This window comes from Bubalus bubalis, chromosome X, assembly GCF_019923935.1.
Source record: "Bubalus bubalis isolate 160015118507 breed Murrah chromosome X, NDDB_SH_1, whole genome shotgun sequence".
NCBI classification, from domain to species: domain Eukaryota; kingdom Metazoa; phylum Chordata; class Mammalia; order Artiodactyla; family Bovidae; genus Bubalus; species Bubalus bubalis.
Window position 1 is genome coordinate 11,693,920 of NC_059181.1, and position 23,469 is coordinate 11,717,388.

Here is a 23,469-nt window from a genome sequence, read left to right on the forward strand (position 1 = left end):
TTTATATATCAGTAGTTCACCCCTTTTTACTGCTGAGCAGTAATTCATTGTAAGAATTTACCACAATTTGTTTATCTATTTAGTTGAGCTGTTTCCAGTTTGGGGCTATTATGAATAAAGCTGCAAAGAATATTTTTGTACAAGGCTTTTTATGGATTTACATTTTCATTTCTTTTGAGTAAATATCTGGGAGTGAAAATGCTTAGTCATAGGTTAAGTGTATGTTTCGTTTTATAAGAAACTGGCAGAGATTCTTCCAAAATAGTTGTACTATTTTACACTCCCACCAGTAATGTATCAGTTCTAGTTGCTTTGTATCCTCAGTAACACTTGGTATGACAGTATCATTACAGTGAATATGAAATGGTATCTCATTGTGGCTTTAATTTTAATTTCTCTGACAAATAATGTTGAATATCTTTTCACGAGCTTACTAGACATTTGTATATCTTCTCTTGTACACTGTCATGAGGGCTTTTCTTCATTTTTACTTGGGTTGTATTTTTATTATTGATTTGTAATATCTCTTTATATACTCTTAATTAAAGCTCTTTATCAGATATATGGATTACAAATATTTATTCCCAGTCTGTGCCTTACCAATTTGTTTATAAATAGTAGTCTGTTGCCATACAGACATTAAACAATATTTTTTTTACAAAGTCCAGTTCATCAGTATTCTCTCGTATGGCTTAGTCCCTTTGAGCCCTGTCAGAGAAATCCATTTCCCTTAAGTTCATGAAGACTTTTGTCATGCATTTTGTTCAAGAGATTTTATAGTTTGAGCATTTATGTTTAAGTCTGTGATCTTTCTGTAATTACTTCTTGTGTATGGAGTGGAGTAGGGGTCAAAATTACTTTTTTTTCACCATATGTATATTCAGTTCCAGAACCATTTGTAAGACAAAAAAAACTTTGTTTTCACCCCCATTGATTTAAGGCCTTTTTCCAAAAAATCAACGGTATGTGTGTGGGTCTATTTCTGGACTCTGTTCTGCTCCATTGATCTATATGTCTACTGTCTTGCCAAAACCACACTGTCTTGACCTCTGTAGATTTATAGTAAGTCTTGAAATCAGGTAGCATAAATTCTCCAAATTTGTTCTTTTCTTTCAAGATTATTTTAGCTATTCTAGAACCTATGCATTTTCACATACATCACAAAACTAGCCTGTCAATTTCTTTTAAAAAATACTGAGATGTTGATTGGCCATTTTTTTGGACTGATAGATGAATTTGGGGAGATAGACATCTTTAACAATGTTGTGGCTTCCAATCCCCAAATATAGTATAGCTTTTGGTCCCATGAGCTGTCTATAATTTCTCTTAGCTTTGTAGTTTTTAGTGTAGAAGACATGCAGTCTTTTGTTAGACTTAAATATTTGATAATATTGTAAATGGTATACCTTTTTATTTAATCATCCATTTTCCAGTATTCTTACCTGAAAAATTCCATGGACAGAGGAGCTTGGAGGCTACAGTCCAAGGAGTTGCAAAGAGTCAGACATGAATGAGCGACTAACACACTTTATTTATTCTCCATTTTTCTTTACTAGTGTGTGTGTATGTGTGTATATACATACATATGATAAGTTGCTTCAGTCGTGCCCAACTCTTTGTGATCCCATGGACTGTAGCCCACCAGGCTCCTCTGTCCATGGGATTTTTCAGACAAGAATACTGGAGTGGGTTTCCATGCCCTTCTTCAGGGGATCTGCCCGACCCAGGGATCGGACCTGAGTCTCTTAATCTCCTGCATTAGCAGGTGAGTTCTTTACCACTAGCACCCTGGGAAGTCTACCCACACACACACACACACACACACACACAGAGATAGAGAGAGAGAGAAATACAATTGATCGTTTAAAATAATTATTTATGTATTTGGCTGCAATGTGTCTTAGTAGAGGCACGCGGGATCTTCAATCTTCATTGCAGCATGCAGTATCTTTGGTTGTGGCATACAAACTCTTAGTTGCAGCATGTGGGATCTCATTCCCTGACCAGGAGTCAAACCAAGGCCCCCTGCAGTGGGAGCTCAGAGTCTTAGCCACTGGGCCACCAGGGAAGTCCCCCTCAACAAATGATTTTTATATATTGACCTTATATTCAGTGGCTTGTAATTTTACTCTTTAGTTCTAGCAGTTTTTGTCAGTTTCATAGGGCTTTTAACCTACACAGTCATGTTGCTGATAATGACAGTATTTGCTACTTCCTTTCTTATCCTTGTGTCTCCTTATACTGGTGAAAGAGGATGTTTTGATTTCCTCCCTATCTTAGGGAAAGCAGCCAATGTTTAACCATTAAATATGATGTTAGCTATAGATTTTTTTGAGGTGTCTTTCAGCAGGTTTTGTTATCAAGGTTATACAAGCTTCATACAATGTGTTGGGGAAAGTTCTCCTCTATTTTCTGAAAGAACTTGTGTAAATTGGATTGTTTCTTCCTAAAATGTTTTATGGAATTCACTGGTGAAGCCATCTGGACCCAGAATTTCCTTCATGGGAAAAGTTTTGATTAAGAAATCAGTTTCTTTAGGACATACAGGACTATTTATATTTCTATTTCTCCTATGTCCTGTGCTAGTTTTTTCCATGAGGAATTGTCCATTTCATCTAAGTTGTTGAGTATATTAATACTATGGAGTTGAGTAGACAAAGATCAAAGATACCACTTGAGGTGGGACTTTGAAGAGAGGAAGGGACTTAGGCAGACAAGGAGGGGAGTCCTGGGGAAGCAGTGGTGTGAGAAAGACATGGAAGTGGGATCATCAGTGGTGTGGGTTTTTGGCCATGGATTATGCCAATCTGGTTGAAGAAATAGTTGTGGGTAAAGGAGAAGTGGAAAATAAGGTTAGAAAGATAGCTCAGATCTGGATCAATGCCAAATTGAAGACTCTGAAGGAAATGGCAACCCACTCCAGTGTTCTTGCCTGGAGAATCCCAGGGACGGGGGTGCCTGGTGGGCTGCTATCTATGGGGTCGCACAGAGTTCGACACGACTGAAGTGACTTAGCAGCAGCAGCAGAACCTCATGTGGGCAATGAGAGAGCCCTGGATGATTTTCATACAGGGGCATGATCTGTAGAAATGGTACTTTGGGAAGATTGGTTTGGAATGATGGGCCACTAGGAAGGAGAGACTGGTGGTAAATGCAGTTGTTTTTTTTTTTTTTTTTAAGAATGAGTGCAATATGCAGGGGTGGGTACTGTCTTAAAAACAGGAGTCTGATAAAGAATGAAAGTAAAAAGAGGATAGTGGCATTTTTTAAAGGTAAAGACCTCTGAATATTTATTTCTCTGCACATAACAGGATGTTATGCAGCCAGGACACACTTAGCACCCTGTATTATTGTCTCTGCTCCCACGTCCATCTCCTCACCTGGATATACACCTGTTCTCCAGAGGAAGAACCCAAGGTGTCTTCATGCTAAAGTACTAGCCAGATAGTGGGCACTTAAGTACTATCAAGTGAATGAATGACCTCTGAAAGGACAAATGAATGAATGGATTGGTTGGATGGATGAATAGGCATAATAAAGGAAAACTGTGTTAGTCAGGATAGGCTGTACTATGCTATGCTAACAGATAAACCAACAATGCTCAGTGCTTTAATACAATAAAAGTTCTATTTCTCCCTCACACAAAGTCTGATATAAGCCTAGAACATGTAGTTCTCAAGCAGCGGAGGAAGAGAAGCAAGGCTCCTGGGAGGTTTTATAAGGAGCAAGCCTTGAAGTGGTGTACATTAATTCTGCCTGCATCCCACTGGCTAGGAGCCGACACTCTGTCATTTGGCCTCAGTCTGACGACATAGAAAGCTGAAAATGCAGCTGTATATGTGAACATTTGGTGAGCACTAAGGACAAGCCGGGTAACAGGGAGCCCTAAAACCTATTTGTTATCGCTTCCAGCCTTAGAGACCGAAAGCCTAGAGACACTAGGGACTCCTGAGGACCAGCTACACAGAGAGCAGGCTAGTTCTGCCAACAGAGCTCAGTCTCCCTGGCCTACCTTTTAGTTCTTAATAGGTATCACCTCAGGGCTCGCTTACTGCTAACTAATTTTTAGATGCCAACTCCTCCAGAAGGAACTGTGAGCAGAATGAAGCACTAATAGACTCCACTGCCGGTTACCCAGTAGCTGCAGCCAGAAGCACAAATGGAGAGTCGTGATGTGGGTCAGGGCAGGAAGTTTTGATGATGAACCTCCCAGGAGGCAGCAAAGCAGTCCTGCTCCGGGAGGCATCTGTGCTGAGCTCATGCCAGCCGCCTAAAAAGAACTCCAAATCCTCTGTGATCTGGAGTCTCCTATTTGAAATCAAAGCAACCGCATCGGCAGGGCCCCAAATGCATGGCGAGGGCGCTGTGGCCCTGGGAATCACTTCTGCAGTGTATCCTGTGTAGCCAGGGGCACCTGCCTGGAGGGGGAAATACAAAGAAGGTAGCCTCCCTGGGCTGTAGTTAACTGTTTGGTTTTCAGAGCTGGCGTCAGGGTCAGAGATGATGAAGGTGAAACAAATCGCCCAAAGTACAGCACATAGTGGTTTCTTAAGAGAAGGTGTCCTTGACGATGATGGTTGACATAGCAGGAGAAGAGGGTCCATCTCCCACCTTTTAAGAATATCTGGGGTGGGCACCACTGTGGGGAGCGAGCTGTTCCCTCTCCCACCCCAGGCCACCTCCCTAACCAGAGCTGCAGACAGTCCCCACAGCTCCATGCCAATCGGTGGTAGATGTGTTTAAATAGAGTGAAATAAAAAGTGCTATTTCTATTTCATTTAAATGGCAGAACTCTCAGAAAATGAGCCATCAGAGCAATGAGAAGTGAAACAATTGGAGGAAATCGCGACAGAAAGAATTCCAGGCGCTATGGTAACTATGAGAGGAGGAAAGGGAGAAAGCCGTTTTCTCATGCCCTTTGCCTCGCGCTTTCTGTCCTTCCTTCCCGAGTTGTGTTGCCCCTCAGGCATTCCAGCAGGAGCCCACCTCGGGCCCTTCACTTCTGCTGTTCTCTCTGCTTGGGATTGCCTTACAGCATGTTTCCCTCACTGGACTAGGCGTCAGCTCCAAGGTCACCTTGGCAGAGACGCCCTAAGTAGCCATCTTAGTTTGGATTCTCCCCGAAGTCAACCCTGAGCCAAGGGCTGGAGTGCAGGTGGTTCAGGGTGCAGTGCACACGGGGAATGCCGGCAGGGTGTGGGGAAGAGAGCTGGAGGGGCACAGGCCGAGAGGGCGCGTGTGCTGGCCAGCAGTCACCGCGAGGACCACGGAACTCAGGCCTGCTGAGCACCTTAGGGAGAGGGCCAGAGCACTCTCAGGAGTTGGCCTAACCTCGAAGGATGGGGGCGTCTGTCATCGCTGGGGCCACTCCTACTGGCATGAATCGTCTCATACTCTTGCTTACCCTGCTCGTGGGCCAAGCACTCTCCCAGGGCCAGGAAGACAATCACCAAAGGCAGAGGACCTTCCTACATCTAGGTAAATACTGGGGGGATGTCAGCAGGGCACTGAGCTCGTCGGTTCCTCCCATCTTGAGCCCTTTGGCTCCTCCCCTCTTGAGCCCTTGGTCCGCTTTTTGACTTCCTAGCAGAACTTGTACCACCTGATCCTGGATCTGGGTGTTGATTGGTCCGCTCCAGGAGGCTAGACTCCCTCTGGCTCAGGCAGGGACAGCATCAGTGGCTGTCCAGGGACTATCTGCTGAGGAAGATGGCTCGTTGTTGTCCTGAACAGCACTATTATCCTCAGTGCGAGTGGGAGGAGCAGGCCTGAAATAAGTTGTAGGAACAGAGGTGACGTTTACCCAAAGGTGGGCCATGTAGGTGCCGGCTGAGTGATCTGCTGAGCAGGCATTGTTGTGGTTTATGTGCACGTCTGTCAGTGGATACAGAGTGAAGAGAGGAGAATGACTAGACATTTGTTTCTTGGTCAGATTTTTCTCAGTACTTAATAATTTCATTCTTGTCATGAGTTAAATTATCATAATAGCTATTACTCTAGTCCCATACACCAAATGGGGAAAAAACCAACACCAGGACTTTCCTTAGAGGCTGAAAAATATAATGTATCCAAAAAGAGCAGGCTAGTCTTGATCTTGACCCAGGCCCTTGCTCAGCACAAAAGGGAAAGGAGTGTGAAGGGGATAGAGGAAGGGAGTGACAGAGACGTGTGGTCCAGGGAAGCAGGAGGCAAAGCAGGGGAGGGGGAGGGGCTAGCGGTCTGTGAGTCCTCATTCACAAGCATAGTCACCCAGGTAGGATTTTCTTAATTGCTGAGATGAGACTTTTATTGTTGTTGTTGTTCAGTTGCTAAGTCATGTCCAACTCTTTGTGACCCCATGGACCCCATGGACTGCATAGAGCCTTTTGCTGCGGCTGCTGCTAAGTCACTTCAGTCGTGGACTGCAGCCTTCCAGGCTCCTCCGTCCATGGGATTTTCCAGGCAAGAGTACAGGGTCTATCCAAATAAATACAACCACCCGAAAGGCCCAAATCCACACTTGTTAGTGAGAAGGCCCCGACAGTCCTACAGTTCAGGCCTGGATTGGTCTACTTCTGGCCACTGGCTTGAACTCACTCCAGGAGGAGGGAACTTCTGGCATCTGTTACCCGTGAAAAGGCAGTTTGCTTGGACAGCCCCCAGCAGAAAACCCTACCACATAGGACCCTGGTATTTCTGCAATGGCTTTAGCCAGTAGCCAATATCTAAAAAGGACCTGGTTGAGCACACTGACACAGTGGTAAGAAAAATGGGAATCTGGACACCTCTGTGTGTCACTTGTCCCAGGTGGCTTTTGTTCTGGAAAGAACATTAACTTGGGTGGATAAAAGTTACATAAATGTTGTGCTCACCAAAGCTATTGGTTTGACAGCCTTTAAAAGAAAGTTTAGAAGAGAGAACACTGGCTGAAATTCATTCTTAACTGAGATCACCACATTGTGTTTAAGCACTACCTTTGCTCCACTATCATTACCTCTTCATGTAAACCTCCTGCCCTAGTATCTAATTCCCTGCAGAAATGACAGGAGGGGCCCCCATGACAGCCCAGTGAGAGAGGTCTGTCCCCTGCCTACACAGGACTGCCTCTATACCTTTCAGTTCATGGGCAGCTTTGGGGAAAGAGCCAGTTTAAAAGGTGGCTTATGGGTTGTGTAAGTGTAATGAAGTAATAAATGCTTCATTTATTCTTTTATTCTTGAAAAAAAAAAAAAAACAGATTAGCCACCTGTTTTTTTCAGTGGGTGAAATTCTGTCACAAATGCCTCATTCTGAGGTTGATCTCTTGTTAGATCAAGCAAGGTGACCTCTGTGCAACTTGGACCACGGCTTGGGCTCAAAACAGTTCTTGGAGCTGGTGTCTCATGCCATTCGGTTTGATTCATGCCATTCGGTTTGCAGGTTTAGTGGCCTCGGTGTTTTAACCTCAGTTCCTCTTGCAGCAGGGGTCTGAGGCTGTGAAAGAAAAACCACAGTAAGGGAATTCTTTGACTCTTCATGGTTATGGATTCTTCACCCGTTCTTCTGCTCTTGGTCCTCTGCCTTATTAGTCTGGCCTTGGTGTCTGACCAGTGAAGCTCTGCTTTGTGACATTTGAAGAAAGTTTCTATCTGGAGCGGGAGGGGAGTGTGGAGGCAAGAGCCTGTGCAGGGCTGGGCCACTAGCTCTGAGGGCACGGAGGAGGCAGTGTCTTGCTCTCCAAGGTCAGCACCCCGCCGTATGAGCACTGCCCGCCTGTTGACCTTGGAGAGAATGGAGCCCAGTATTGGGTTAAGTGGGTGCACGCAGCTTTCACAAGGTAGGTGACTTAGGGAGGCGTGTGTCAGGATAAAGAGTGGCTCTGCCTGTAGACGCCTAGAGATAATTTGGAGGTAGAGTCTGAGAAGAGCGAGCAAAGTGGGGAGGGGAGAGGGGGAGCCAGCACTTAGCAAAGCAGCGGGAGAGCACAGTCCTGCTTCGCGTGCCCTCCACACAACCCTCATTTCTGTGGACGCCCCAGAGCGCCTCGTAATTCAGCCTGACTTCTATGCATTTGGTTTTCAAGGAAAAGCTTTTGTTAATGCTGACTGTAAATTGAGGGGGTGGCTTTAAAGATGTTTTCTGAAGAACAAAAACTGGTGCAGATTATCTCCCTCGCATGCCAGTGAGTCTCGCCACAGTAAATAACTCTGCTCCCTATTCATTTCCTCAGCCAGCAGGTACTGAGCTCCTACTCTGTGCCTGCCTGTACCTGGTGCTAAGATAGACACCTGAGAACGCATACAGTCTGCCAGGGAAATAAGCAGCTCCCCCTGTATGAGCAGGAACTGTCATACCGACCCTGGCCCCGCAAATTCAGGAATGCTCCTAATTTGGGGAAAGATTGAGATAAGGATTGTGTTTGTGGTAGTCGAGAAAACATACCTTCTAAGCACAGTGAAAGAGAACGCACTCAGCATTTCCCTAAAAGTACAAATGATGTAAAGGGCCATAACAGCATCCATTAACATGATGTAGCAGTGAAAGCAGGATCCACTCTGATGCGCAGATAAGGTATCAAAGTACTCACCCTAGAAGGGCAGGCCTCTGGCTGCACCGTGGCCATCTGAGTTGAGGGGGTAGGACCTACAGAAAGCAGAAGTGAACTAAAAATACAACGGTAAAGAGTAGGAGAAAACCATGTCCTAGGCTGAGAACGGGTCAAATCAGTAGCTATGGCAGCAACACAGTGACTTCAGTGTATTCATGTAAATGTGAGCTGCCATAACAAATAACCCCCAATATCCCAGTGCTTTAATAAAATTCAGGTTTATTCTTCACTTGCGTAATGTCAAAAATGGGTTTTTCTTCATGGGTGGGTGGCTCCACTCCTAACCGGAGTTCAAGGATGTCTGTTTATCTTGGGAGTCTACCATCTTCCATGTATGGCTTCTCAAGAACATGAATGATAACGTGTGGCAGATTTCCCTGGGCTGTGCTTCCTGGCAGTGGTCCCACTCACTTCTGCTCACATGCTACTGCTAGACCGCCACAGATGGCTATACCCAACTGCAAGGGAGGCTGGGAAATGTACTCAGCTGTGTGCCAAAAAAGAAGAAATGACTCTGGTAACCAGCTAGGCCACACTGAGCTAGAGGAAGCAGTCACTTCACTAGGTTGGCTTCCTGTGGCCAGGTGCCCTCTCGCTCACGTTTACTTTGATATCTCTGACAGCTAGTTGAGACTCTCAGGCCTTTGTGGTCATCTACTGTCACTACTCCGTGCCATGCCTCTGTGTAGTCTTGCTAAGCGTTCTGTTTCATCAGAGTGCTTCTTATTACCTGATTAGATCCTTCCTTATCGGTCAGTCTTAACTTCCTCACCTACCTCTGACCTGGATGTGAGCTCTGTGAGGGCAAGGCCTGTGTCTGTCATGTCCATCACTGTATCCCCAGTGCCTAGCATGCTGCCTGGCACATGGGAGATCCTTAATTACCCATTGTTCAATGAATGAATGAATGTATGTGAACCTACTGGGCTCTAGAGGTCTTAATGGCTTCATGGAGGAGTTACAACTTGAGCTGGATATAGCGTAGCATTTTTTGGGAGAAAAGAGATCAGGAAAAGAAAGGAGGCAGAGTAAAGGGGAGAGAAAGGGCCACAAAGATGTGTGAAAGTGAAAGTCGCTCAGTCGTGTCTGACTCTTAGTGACCCCATGGATCATACAGTCCGTGGAATTCTCTAGGCTGGAATACTGGAGTGGGTAGCCTTTCCCTTATCCAGGGGATCTTCCCAACCCAGGGATAGAACCCAGGTCTCCTGCATTGCAGGCAGATTCTTTACCAGCTGAGCCACAAGGGAAGCCCCCAAAGATGTATCAATTGAACCATTTATGAAGTTAAGCCCCATCCATTCAACCAAAATAGTTGAACTTCTACAACATATAGGTCTGTGTAGATTGAACCATTTATGAGGTTAAGTCTCATTCAGTCAACCAAAATAGTTGAGCTTGTATAACATATAGGTCCATATTCTAGACTTGCTTATCTGGACAATGCAAAAAGTACAGAAGGAAGCCCCTCTCTAACCTTAAACAGTTTGTCATGCGCTCAGCTGTGGGACACGGAAGCTGCTCCCCATGATACAGCAGGTTCCTCGTCCCAACCACCAGGGCTCTCCGTGAAACGGCTTCAGTCTTCCTGTCTGGGATGGCCGTGGCCTTCCCACACAGATTCCTGAACCTGTGTGGGGCAGTGGTGTGGGTTAGAAAATGGGGAGCAAGGCAGAACGTGGTGTGGGTCTTTGGACTCAGTGGTGCTCACTGTAAGTTCCTAGCTCTATCATTCATAATCTTTGGGGCCTTGAACAATTTCTTAACCTCTCTGTGCCTATTCAGCATAGTAGAGATGATCAGACGTGCTTCCTGGACTTACTGTGGGAACCAAATGAGATGGGCTCTATCAGAGGCTAATGCTGTGCCTGCTCCATGCACATGCTCACTGGTAGCATGGTCTTCCTTCTTGGCAGCCCCTAACCTGCCCCCTTTGCCTCACAAGCCCTGGTCCAGTGGCAGTCAACTCCTGGGACCAGCCCTGACCAACTCGTTCTAGCTTTCCTCTTGGGTTGCCTCACCAGAAATTGCCAACAGTCAGATCTTTCTTACCTCAAAATAGAAATCTCTCGTGGTTCCCTTCCAGCATTTTCTAACCTCCCAGCGAATCCTGTCCATCACCTCTGCCCCCCATCTCAAAACCACCTCTTCCCCGTGTCCCTTCCCAAGCAGAGAGCATTTCTCCCACACCTGGCCGGCCCTCTGTACCTCTCTCAGGGCGCACGCTTGAGCCCATTGGGCTCATCATCTTGTCTGTCTCATGGGGCTGCCAGGTTCGAACCTCCTGAGGGCCCTGATGGCACGAAGGGCAAGAAGGCTTGTATGTTTTTCTCAAATAAGCTGTAACTTACCAGTGCAGAAACTGTCAATGGATTTTAGTTAGTGATGAACACCTGAATAGGGCAATCAGGAACCTCTCTCATTTCATGTCCCCAAAGGATTATTCAGAACCTTAACAATCGTCGTATTCAACACCTTCAGTCATGTCATTTGCCTTTTAAACAAAGTATGTCTTGCTATATCCATTTCTAGTAGAAAATATCCTAAAGACACAAAGGAAAACAAAAAGATATCTACAACTGAAATCAGTTGTCTTCTTGTAGTCATTTTGGGACTATTCAAATAGGAAATTATGGCAGTGTCATAAAGAATCAAGATTTTCAGCACAAAAGAGATCAATTATAAAATCAAGTAAGTTAAATGAAAACCTGTAATCTTAGATTTGAATTGGAAATAGCAGTTTCAACTCAGCTTTTATCTTCACCTTCTAAGACTTACGTATTTTCTAGTCCTGTCGGTTGGAGCAGCTTAGAGGCAATGGGCACCTAGCAACAGTGAATACCCCCGGCACGCACAACGTGCTCCTTAAAGCCAGTTCCCTGGGAAGAAGCCTGGACTTCTTGGAGATGATCCTGGAATAGAAACCAGGCCAGAAACTCCCACCAAGGAGGAAAGAAACCTTAAGAGGCCCAGCAATCTGCTCAAGGGCCCACAGGAGGCAGCCATCCCTCTGCCCGGCCTCCTGGCCACGGCCTTCCTGCTGATGTTCCAACCAGGATCCAGCTTTGTCTGACCAGGGCTTTTCACTGCCAGGCTTGGGGTATTTTAACAATAAACCCATTTTAGGCTACTTTGGCATTGGACAACTTGTCAAAGTAGTCTGGTGCACAATCCAGACATCCTGAATTTGAAATGCAAATACTTGTCTGCTCCAAGGGTCACAAATTGTAAAACCCCCAGGCCGAGTAGTGCCCTTCCCCTTATCACCTCAGTGCACAGCAGGCAGCCTCATTTAACAGCTCCCACAACCCACAGAGGAGTATGCTTTTCTAGAAGTACAAGGAAATACTGTTCTGGCACTTCAGCAGCCTTCAACTGATGGCTGATAGGAAGTGGGAGATAAATATCCCCACTCCCTCGCCTCTAAGGTGTGTGTTCTGCATTGGCTCCTAAGGGGTTCCAGCCTGTGCACCCTTTATTGGCTTCCTTCCCTTCCCTGTATCACTTCCCTGCTCCCTGCTTAGTATCACCTCCTGAAGCTTTGTCTCAGTGCCAGTTGTGAGGAATCATTCTTGGAGCCTGTCTTTCCTGGGCTGATGGAGAGAAAGAGCCACTGTTCCTGAAGAGCGGGCCTTCCTCAGTCTTGCTGCAGACTCGGCTAGACTCAGGCTAACTGAGTCAGAAGAGAACACATCTTTTCTGACTCCAGATTCAATATATCATGTGTGTCTTTTACAGAGAGCACAGAACACATAAATCTCTAGGCTTTGCGTGTGGAAAGGTCCTTGGAAAAGAATTCCTTTTGGCTTGCAGGCTCATGTATTTATAGCTTCTTTGTGGGTCCAGTAAAGGGCATTACTTCTCTACCTATGAAGATACTAACTAGCAAGTAAGTAATAAGTCTTAGTGGAGTGCAGTGGAGGGGTATGTGGGACCTTCTGTAAGTCGGGATATTTTTAAATTTTCCATTGTTGCTGGTGATCTCTAAGTAATTTTTAAGAGTCTCACCTCTATCTAAGAGAAGAGATTTACTAGCATGTATAATCGGGTGTCATGTGCTAATTACCTTACTGTCATGATTTACTTGAGCCCAGGGCACCTGTCTAAGCAGACCAGAGAGTCTGGGCACCATACTGGTGATAAGTATGCAGTGTCTCCTGAACAGAAAGGTGATTTTCATATGCTTTCTCTGATCTGTCTCTCCCACTCCAGCTCCACTGTCTTCCCTGAAATGTGAGAGGTACTTGCGTTCGTAACATCACATCTGTAGCCTGAGAGGGAGTGAAGGGACTTTAAAACACCATATGCATCTTTGTGGTTAGAGTGCCTTCTTGAGTCTCCATTTTCCTGCTTTCAAAGAACCAACCTCACCCGGTTCTTTGCAAATAATGAAAATAGCTTTGTGACAAGTCGCCCTTCTCTGAATCTTAGAAGCATTCCTTAGTTATCCATCAGGCTCTCCTGAAAGATCCAATTGCTTATTATTGATCTGTATTATCTTTTGTATACTGTAACTTGTTTGCCACCATATAAAAGTGCCAGTGTCTTTTTAGGGTCTGTGGGGCTGACCAGGCAAGGGCACAGCCAGGCTCCCACTCTGGTTTAAGCTCAGGCACGCAAGCCTTGCAGACTGGCACAGAGGTGTCAGGACTTGGTGATGGAGTGGTTGCTTTCAGTCCAGGTTGCTGGAAGCAGGCGCATTACCACCATCTGAGAACGTGACAGCCTCTGTAGTGAAGCTGGCCTTGGGCTTTATCTATTTACTAGATTGAACTCTAGAGAAGGTTTGTGTAGAGCAAAACGGTTGAACATCACTCGTTTAATATTGTTTAGTCAAGTACCTATGTTGTTGCCTCAGTATCTCTTTCTGGAAAGCAGTCAGTGGTCCTCACTGTGTGGTCTGCAGACTGGGAGCATCAGCGTCCCTGGGAAACTTGTTCTCTGCTCCCTGGGCTGAAGTGTTGCTGGCATCCTAAAATTCAAATGGCTGCTTTCTCAGACAACAGGTGAAACGTGTGTGTGTCGTGAGTTGAGAGTTTTGGTTTTGGAAGGACAACTTAATAGATGCAATAGATAGCAAATAGTCACCAACGGAGAGGGAGGGAGCAGCGGCCAGGCCAAGTGACGCAGGGGAAGAGGCTGCCTAGGGAAGTGCACGGACTTGGCCTCAGGAGACCTAAGCTTTGTTTCTACCTCTGCCGAAAATCAACTCTGGGATCTTGGATCATACCTTGGAACCTTGATTCCCTCATTAGTACCTGAGAGCGGCGGTCTGAGCAGTAACTTTCCGTATGTTGACTGGTGCCCAGAGCAAGAAGTACATGTCTGCATCACACCCAAGCATCCACGCGCACACATGTACAAACGAACACATATGTAACAGAACCAACAGCTTCACAAAACAACACTGTGTGTGATGCATGTTGGCATTTTCTATTCCAGTCTCCTGTATGTCTTTGTTTAAAAAATGCTAGTTCTGATCCGCTGAATGGATTTCACAATCCACTCAAGGGTCATGCCCTGTGGTTTGAAAAAACACAGAACTCCGTCATTTCCGAGGTCTCTTCAGCAGTAGAATCCAATGGCGCTGCTCAGTGCCCACAGGAATTTTCCAAAAACAACAGCTGAGCTGTGACAGATGGATGCGTGCTTACACACTCTGGAGGAAGTGCATGGTGTAGAACATGGCAGCAGAATGACCCACAGATAAACAAGAAAATGATAAACCATTTCCAGGGAGAACGTATAGTGCAGCTCTCACAGTGATTCAGAGAATTAGCATCTCAAAATCACCGCACTGAACGCTGCCCAAGTTAGCTAACATCAGAGACCAGGGACATCCTACCTCTCAGAGAGGCCACAGGCTCCCTGGTTGTAGGCAGCTTTCTTTACAGTTTCCAGAATGTAAGACACCCTACCCCCCACCAACAGTCATCTCTGGTAGCCTCATGTTTATTTACACATGACTCACCATGAAGACAGGAAAATAAAAAGGGAAGAGAGCTCCAGACTTTTGTCTTTGAACCCAAGCCTGGCCCCTTCATCTTATCCATTCCCACCACAGCAAGGGGAACTGGTATGTAGTAAGCAGAGACATGTCAAGGAATGATCATATCATGATCATTTCCTTGGATTCTGTGAAGGCTCTAGGAGCCCCGCTTATGGAGGAGGGGACAGAGGCCCAAAGATTTCAGTCAACTGCTCTGGACCACTGCTGGCAGGCAGAAACCCCATCTCTCTATCCCAGAGCCCAGGGCCTTCCCCCAGGGCATCCTGAAGTTTGGTGATGGGTAGAAAGGAGAGGCACAAAGGGCAATGGGCCTCCTTCAGCCAACAGGAAGGCCAAACCCTGATTGGTAAAGATGGGGAACTTGAGTCCTGGGCACGGTCAGTGACTTGCCCCAGGGCAGAGAACTGTGAGTAGAACCCAGGCTTCCGCTGGTCTTTCTACAGGATGGCGAGTGTGCAAACAGCAGCACCAATAAGCAAACAGTACTCCTAATGTGAAGCTCCATTTTATTTTAGAAGTTAGAGAAGTTTTTATAGGGGAAAAATCATTCTGGATTCATGTAGTGCATAAATAAATACACAGCCAGGTTTTCCTTATTCTGTCCATGTTAAAAAAACGTCTAGGCCTCCTGACAAGTTCTGACGCTGAGGGCGTCCATGGTGGATGCTGTGTCCACAGCGCAGAATGACTGTGGTTCTCTAGAAAAGGCTGCCTGGCAGGGACAGACCGTGGACATCAGGCTTTGGCATCGGGCTGCTCCCTACCGCACACTGCCAGTGTGCAGGCAAGGCCCTGGGGAGGAAGGGACGGAGCAAGAGGGAGAAAGAAAGAAGGAGTTTCACCTGATGACATGTGCAGAGGCACACAGCTGGCGCCTGGAAGATCTGGGGTTTGGAAGCCAGCTCTGGCTTCCAAGCTGCTGTCTGTTCCCCAAGCAACAGTGAGAGACGTTGGCCTAAAGGAAGGTTGACTGGGGGAGGGGGATGTAAAGCAATAGTCATATTCCAGAAGTACAAACAGCACTGCAGACAGAGACCAGAGAACCAAAGTGCTGAAAGAATTGTCCACAGGGCAGTGTGACGTCTTTTTAGGCTGAACTTACTGTCTATCCCCTGGGAACTCTGAAGGTCATGGGATTGTCTAGACCTTGACAGATAGTGATGTATCGCCCACAAGGTTATGGTCACTGGGTTCATCTGAAGTTGGTGTCCACCTGTCTCGTGGGAAGGTGAGGTTCATCTCTAAGGACAGGTGGAGGCTTGGGTTTAGTAACTGTTGGGAAATATAAGAATCAGGAGTAAATAGAAACCTGTGCTGAGTCTCTCTGGCCCCCAGTCTGGGGGTAGTACTGGCCTCTCTTCGTAGAAAACCACTGGAGCCCGAGTCTCCAAGCCACCAGTGCTCTCTCTGCAGCTAGTCCTTCTCCCAGGATGAAGCATGTAAAAAGGGGGAATTCCCTGGTGGTCCAGTGGCTAAGACTCTGAGCTCCCAATTCAGGGTGCCAAGGTTCAATCCCTGGTAAGGGAATGAGATCCACATATCCTGCTACTAAGAGATCACATGCTGTAAATAAGACCCACTAAGTCATGTCCAACTCTTATGACCCCATGGACTGTAGCCTGCCAGGCTCCTCTGCCCATGGGATTCTCTAGGCAAGAATTCTGCAGTGGGTTGCCATTCCCTTCTCCAGGGCATCTTCCTGACCCAGGAATCAAACCTGTCTCTACTACATTGCAGGCAGATTCTTTACTGACTGAGCTCTGAGGGAAGCCCTAAATAAGACCCAGCACAGCCAAATCAAGAATTAAAATAAGTACCCCCAGGTACCTGTAAGTTACACTTACATCATCACTGTTGCACTGTCCAACAAAGAAAGAATCCACATACCCACTATGCACTAATATGGTATGGACCTGGCTTCCTCACTCCCCCACTCTCCCACCAGGAATCAAACCCATGACCCCTGCACTGGGAACCAAAGTCCTAACCACTACACCACCTAGCAACTCTTAAACGGTAACCTTCTACCCTGCCCCCCGCCCAGCTCTGAGAACTTACCCTCAGTTTACAGCTCAGTCGGTAAAGAATCTGCCTGCAATGCAGGAGACCTGGGTTTGATTCCTTGGTTGGGAAGATCCTCAGAGAAGGATATGGCAACCCACTGCAGTATTCTTACCTGGAGAATCCCCTGGCAGGCTACAGTCCATGGGGTCGCAAGAGTTGGACACAACTTAATGACTAAATCACTCCCATCACAGAGGTATATATCCTACCAATCCTGATGCTCGCACGGTGCTCAGGAGTTCTGCAGGAATTCCAAAGGCATTGGCATGCCCCCCTCCTCTCCAACACTATGTGTACATTCCCTTCCTAACACGCATCACCCCTGTAATAGGTTATTTAATAAGTTCTTTAGTTCTTGTGCTCTTAGGCAAAACTAAGGAAGCTGAGCAGTGCTTCGAATGATGGGCAGATAGTACAGTGGATAATATATGGCTCAGTGGTAAGGTTCGGGAGGTAGGAAGTAAGACAAGGGCACTGATCAAGTAGGCATCAGGAGCAGCTGTGCAGAACTATATAATTCTGAGGCCTTCCTCTGGCACTTCTCTGCCTTCCTACAAGGCAGGACCTCACCCCACTCTGAGGCCTGGCTCAAAGAGCCAGGGTCTCTCGTCCCTTGCTTTGGGGGGCAAAGGTTGTCCCTGTCTGTACTGGCAACTTGAAACCTTTCTCGAACTCCTCTGGTCAATGCAGCGGACTGGATTTCCACTGTGCCCAGGCCCCACTCCTGTTCCCCTTTCCACCATGGGGACAGTGCAATGCACAGCTGAAAACTGCTCCTGTCTAATGCCCTGTTTCCCTCTTGATCTCGCAGCTGTCTCCAACCTGGACGTCGAGAGCAAGCTGAGCGTTTACTACCGCGCACCGTGGCACCAGCAGAGAAACATCTTCCTCCCGGCCACCAGGCCGCCCTGTGTGGAGGAGCTGCACCGCCAGGCCCGGCAGAGTCTGCAAGCCCTGCGCAGAGGTGACTGATCTCGGGCTTGGGGGCTTTTGGGGGAGAGAACTTGGAGCTCGTCCCCCCAAGGGCTTGTTCTGTGTCCCTTTGGTCCCAACACCTCCCCTCGTTAGAGCCAGTACTTTGAAATGCTCCCTTTTCTACCCTGAAATGAAATTCTTGGTTAGTATAACCTGCCTATGGATATAACTAATAATAGCATTATGGCCTGAATATAGCAATAAAGAGAATTTAAAAGGAAAATGGTTTATAATAATCCTACTTGCAGCATATAAATGGCCAGACATGGCAGCACTAAAAGACGTCATGGAGTCAGATGTTTACGCCTATCGAAAGTAGGTTCAGATTAAGTAGAGACAGGAGTCATTCTGATCAAAAAGTACAGAGACATGAAAGTGGCAAGAGAAAACAGCCATAGAAACTGGTGCATTCAGCACGTATTAAACATGAACCAAAAAATAAAACACCTCTGGATTACAATTACAAGAGAATTAGGTTTGACTCAGAAATACGTTCTAGGCTTTTCCCTGAAAATAAGTTCTGGAGTGATAGCTGTGGAACCTGGGGCACTGATTCCGTATTGTAGGAGGGCTCCCGTCCTTGGCTCCAGCCTGGTCCTCCATGAACCAGAAGCTTCCCAGGGTGGGGGTGGAGGCTTCTGCTCCTGTTGAGAAGCAGTGATGTGATCCATTCTACATTGGAGCACATGGAGGCCTAGAGAGGCCAAGACACCTGTGAGGGTCACACACAACAGGTTAGGTAAAGTGCCAGGCCCAGACCCGAGCCTCCAGACCCCTAGCCAGACTTATTTTCCTCCACATCATACACTGTCCTAGGGAAGTAAATATTTTCAGTCCTCTCATAGTCCTGTGAAAGTCGGAGATAGGCACACAGCCTCTTCTTCCACTGCCTGCATTTTTACTGCCGTAAAGCCACTCTACTTAGGACAAGGAGATTAAAACCTGGCATCAACCTTCCAGAGTCCCCTCCTTTGGTGTCTGAATTGGGCATGCCAGCTTTTTTGGTCTTTAGATTTTTGCTGTGGAGACATATGGGGCCTGTACAGTCAGGTGTCTTTGTTCCAGATACCCTATGCTCCTTTAAGGAATGGTATTTGGTGAGAGTGTTAACATTCACATAAAAGGCTTTCATGTTATTGTCAAGATGGAGAAATAAAATGGCAAATGTTTTCAGCTTTTTTCTTCCTCATGTACATGACTTCTCCCTTTTCCCCATCCCTTGTCTTTTTCACCTGTAACAAAAGAGCTCATGTCCTAATATCCCTAATACAATTCTTTCTGACAATTCTCCTTGGTTATTAGTAGCTGATACTATCAGCCTTATCATGAAGGCCAACCGTCCGTATCCCCTCGACCTACCTCTGGCATTCTTACTATTCACTTGGATTTGATAGTTGGCTGAAAAGTTCTTTACTGATTTTTTAGTGCCAGCCACCCTCCAGAAAGCTTCCTTAACAACACCCTTCCTGTTCCTCGGTGGCCTGGATTAGGCCCTCTTCCCATAATAGCCTGTGCATCCTCCCATTGTGCCACTTAAAAGCTTATATCATCACCAACCACTTACCGGCCTGTCTCCTACCATCAATCCGTGAACAAGTCAAGGATGAGGAAGATAGAAAAAAACATTTTTTTTGACCAACTGCACTGAGTGGCTTGTGGGATCCTAGTTTCCCAACCAGGGACTGAACCCCGGCCCTCAGCAGTGAGAGTGCTGAGTCCCAACTGCTGTACCACTGGGGAATAACCATAGATTTTCTTTTTTATTCAAAGCATTTACCATAACCCTGACATAATAGGTTCTCACTCATAGTAGTTCCTCAATGAATGTTTGTGTACCTGAATCAAATTCTGCAGAAAACTGCTTGAGCACTAGGGGTAGAGAATGATGACCGAGGAATCTGATCATTCTCACTAAATACTTTTCTGATCCCGTCATTGCTGCTGCTGCTGCTGCTGCTGCTAAGTGCGCTTCAGTTGTGTCCGACTCTGTGCGACCCCATAGACGGCAGCCCACCAGGCTCCCCCGTCCCTGGGATTCTCCAGGCAAGAACACTGGCGTGGGGTGCCATTTCCTTCTCCAATGCATGAAAGTGAAAAGTGAAAGTGAAGTCACTCAGTCGTGTCCAACTCCTAGCGACCCCATGGACTGCAGCCCACCAGGCTCCTCCGTCCATGGATTTTCCAGGCAAGAGTACTGGAGTGGGGTGCTATCACCTTCTCCGGATCCCATCAGTAGAGAGCTTCAATAATGTTAGCCCTTTAGACATAATTATTTTTATCCCTTTATTTTTATTCATAAGTCATCTCTGATTAGATTTTTCCAGATTCAACCAGATAACGCTAAGCTGCTCATAAGCTACCACATTTCACTGTGTTGTCAGGTTTAGACTTAATGGCAGAACTAAGGAACAGCAAGTGCCAATATCAATTTTCTCAGAACTTCCTCCTGGAGGGCTGAGAGAGGGATATGGGGCATCCTGGGGTTTCTAGGAAAGACAGAGGAACTGCGTCTTGCCCTCCACACACAGGCTTGCTTCGTGGTTGTCTCCATAGCAAATCTTGGGTGTAGTAGTTTTAATAGCACTGCAGAGAGCCATAAACAGGAATTATAGGCATCATAGAATTAAAAACATGCAGTGTAGAATTGAAATTAGAAAGTGACTTTTTTTTTAAACCTTGTCCAAGAAACAGAAGCTTACTAGCGCATTTGTCAGAATACCACTTTCGCCATCTGGTGGCCATGACTAATACTGACCTATCCGACAAGCTCTTGCTCAAAAATGAGCTTCCCTGTAGGTGCTCTATTTAGACAGTTGGAGTATCCTGAGATCAGAACTGAGAAACCAGCTGCCTTTAAGATCTACTCTGCAGCAACCCCCCTCAACAAAGTCAACTGAGGGTCCAGGCATTGTGCTAAACCTGGGATGCAGAGAGCAATAGCATATGGTTCTTGGCACACAAAGAATTCCTGATCTAGTAAGGGAGAAGGGCAAATAACCAGGTCATTTCAACACAGGGCCACGGGAGCTCAGAGCAAAGGCACTAACCAGGCCATGGAGCTTCAGAGAAGGCTCCTCAGAGGAAGCAATGCCTTAATGGAGTTCAAGTTATTAAGCCTCTGATTCTTCTTTTTTCCCATTTTTTTCTTAGCAGTTCTTTATGCTCAGAGCCAATAATGGCTTGAAGTGATGCCAATGTTTACATTTGTAAGACAGTGACAGAGAGATTATTATGAGGCTATAAAGAGAGATTTACATTTTATATTTCCTTCTCTTTCAAGTTTTGGGGCTGGGGTCTACATTTCATTGGTCTAAGGGAATGAGGACCAAGAGTCTACTGCAGTTTCAGGCTCTAGTTGATAAATGGTCTCCCCACACCACCACCAGAAAGAAGTATTAGGGAGCCATTAATCTGCCTGCCTCCTGCAGGCCTGGGGCACATGAACGAGATGAGCTTTAGAAAGAGCAAGCGGGGAGAAGCCGAATGGGAAACTGAGTTGATACCTCCCTCCAGACTCCACCCTTCCTTCTACCTTTTCCCAACCAGTGACACCTATCTTTTACTCTCATTACAATTTTAAGAATGTAGAAGCTTTTCCTCCCACCACCCATCTAGAAAAGCCGACTTTCTCCTGGTAGAGAAAAATGAGGGTGGCACTAGAGGCAGACACTTTAACATGGCAGACATTTATCTCAAAAACCTTCCTGGAAGGGAGAGCAAGGCGGCAGAGTGGGACATGGAGCCCACCTCCCTCCACAAATACAGGAAAATTCCAGCTGCATCTGGAATAGTTCTCACAACGTATCAGCTAAAAGCCATCAAAAGAGCTCAACCAACCAAAGAGCCCCATATACTTGGGTAGCACTAAAGGAGAGGGACCTGCACCCCTGGGGGAGAGCTGTGAAAGAGAACTGGTTCCCACACCCTGGGAACCTCTTTCACTAGCTGGGAGGTCTGCCAGGACAAGGGAGCTTCAGGGGTCTAGAATTTCCAAGAGAGGAGTATGCCCATGCTACCTTGCTGCCAAGCAAGATAGAGAGGGATGGGCACTAAGCTGCCATGTTACTGCCCAGCCAGGGAGGTGCACCTGCGGGTCTGCACAGTGCTAGATGTGGAAACTCAGGCTTCAGCGGACAGACACGGCGAGAGCACTTGGTTTGGCTACGCAGAGATATCCAGAAGAGCCTGGAGTGTGGTCTGGGCTATAAGGGGAGGCACACACAGGACGGGGCACAGGTCCACCAAAGGAGCCCCAGTCAACGCAGGAAGGGCTGAGTGTAGGTCCACCATAGAAACCTCATTCTCAGTGTGCTCACAGTGGTACATGGCTCCAGCCACACCAGACTTTGGGAGCACACACACACACACACACACACACACACACACACACACACACCAGGGCTGACATCAGAACCAATTATCAGTGCTCCCACCATGGGGCACTGCTTCAGTGGGCATTAGGAGCTCATGCTTTGTGAACGAGCACACACCAAAGGCAAGGCTGCCACCCGAGCCAATTATCAGTGTTCTCACAGCCAAGATGGGTCTTGGGGTGGCACCAGCAGCAGCTGATTTTGTAGACGTGCACACTGGCTGGCAGGATACGTCACAGAGTCACATGTCCTGGCACACAGCTGAGTGCTCTGGTCTTACCTACCTCACACTACAGCTGAGAACCAGATCTCAGGGTTTCTATTCCAACAACTGGGGAGCAGGCCCTGCCCCCAACAGAGCTGTGGCAACTACAGAGCAAAGAGGGGGCCCCACCCAACATTACAGTGCAAGCTCTGGACAGCACAGCACCAAACACACCCTTCATCAAGGGAGGATAACGGCCAGCACATGCTGAGGAAAGATGCGGCAGGCATCCATACCAAATACAGCCCTCACATCAAAACTACTGGACTCGCATAGTCTGTACCAGAACACTCCTACAGGAAAACAGCACTTCAAGATCACAGTAGAAAACTGTTCCTCCTAAATTCATGGAGTAAGAGAAATATAAGTAAAATTAAAATGCAGAGGAACTACTCCCACTTAAAAAGACTAAGAGAAATTCCCTGAGAGAAACAGACCTCGCCAGTCTACCAGACCCCAAGTTCAAAAATGAAGTGATAAAAATGCTCAAGATCCTCAGAAAGACTATTGATAAAAAGGCAGATCACTGTAACCAGGAACTAGAAACCATAAGGAAACCAAAATTAGACAACTCAACTGCTGAGATAAAAACCAAGCTAAAGCCAATAAACAGCAGACCAAGTCTACATAGTGGAACAAATAAGTCATCTGGAAGTTAACACAAGGCACCCAATCAGTAGACAGAAAGACAAATGAAAGAAAAAATGAAAGTGACATGTGAGACCTACGAGATAATGTAAAGTATGCCAACCTCTACACGAAAGGGATTCCAGAAGAAGAAAGAAAAAAGGGGATCAAAATGTAGTTGAAGAACTTGTGGCTGAAAATTTCTCAAACCTACAGAAGGAAACAGATATCTAGGTACAGGAATCACAGAGGGTCCCAAATGAGATGAACCCAAACAGATCCACACTAAGATATATAATTGAAATGGCAAAAGTGAAAGATAAAGAGGGATTCTAAATGTAGCAACAGAAAAACAGAGTCATTTACAAGGGAATATAAAAAGGCTATTAGCTGATTCTTCTACAGAAACTCTGCAGGCCAGAAGGGAGTGGCAACATATATCCAAAGCTCTTAAAGGGGAAACTTGCAAAGTACAATACTCTACCCAGCAAGATTATCATTTAGCATAGAAGAAAATAGAAATAACTTCTCAGAAAGCAAAAACTAAAAGAATAGAGCAATACTCATGAAAATATGTTCAACATTGATA

At 46.3% G+C, this 23,469-nt stretch overlaps 1 protein-coding gene across 37 annotated transcripts in view; it reads left to right on the plus strand.

The window, feature by feature from the left end:
- The window catches only part of NHS (NHS actin remodeling regulator), a 501,937-nt gene that overhangs the window by 421,018 nt on the left and 57,450 nt on the right, over positions 1-23,469 (plus strand). For 36 of the 37 annotated variants that reach the window (XM_044937036.2, XM_044937040.2, XM_044937048.2 and 33 more), the window contains one exon: positions 17,452-17,604. In XM_044937036.2, the coding sequence (XP_044792971.2) occupies positions 17,452-17,604 (153 nt within the window). Of the gene's footprint in view, positions 1-4,789; positions 4,873-17,451; positions 17,605-23,469 lie in introns of all 37 variants that reach the window. The other variant, XM_044937063.2, reaches the window with a different exon arrangement.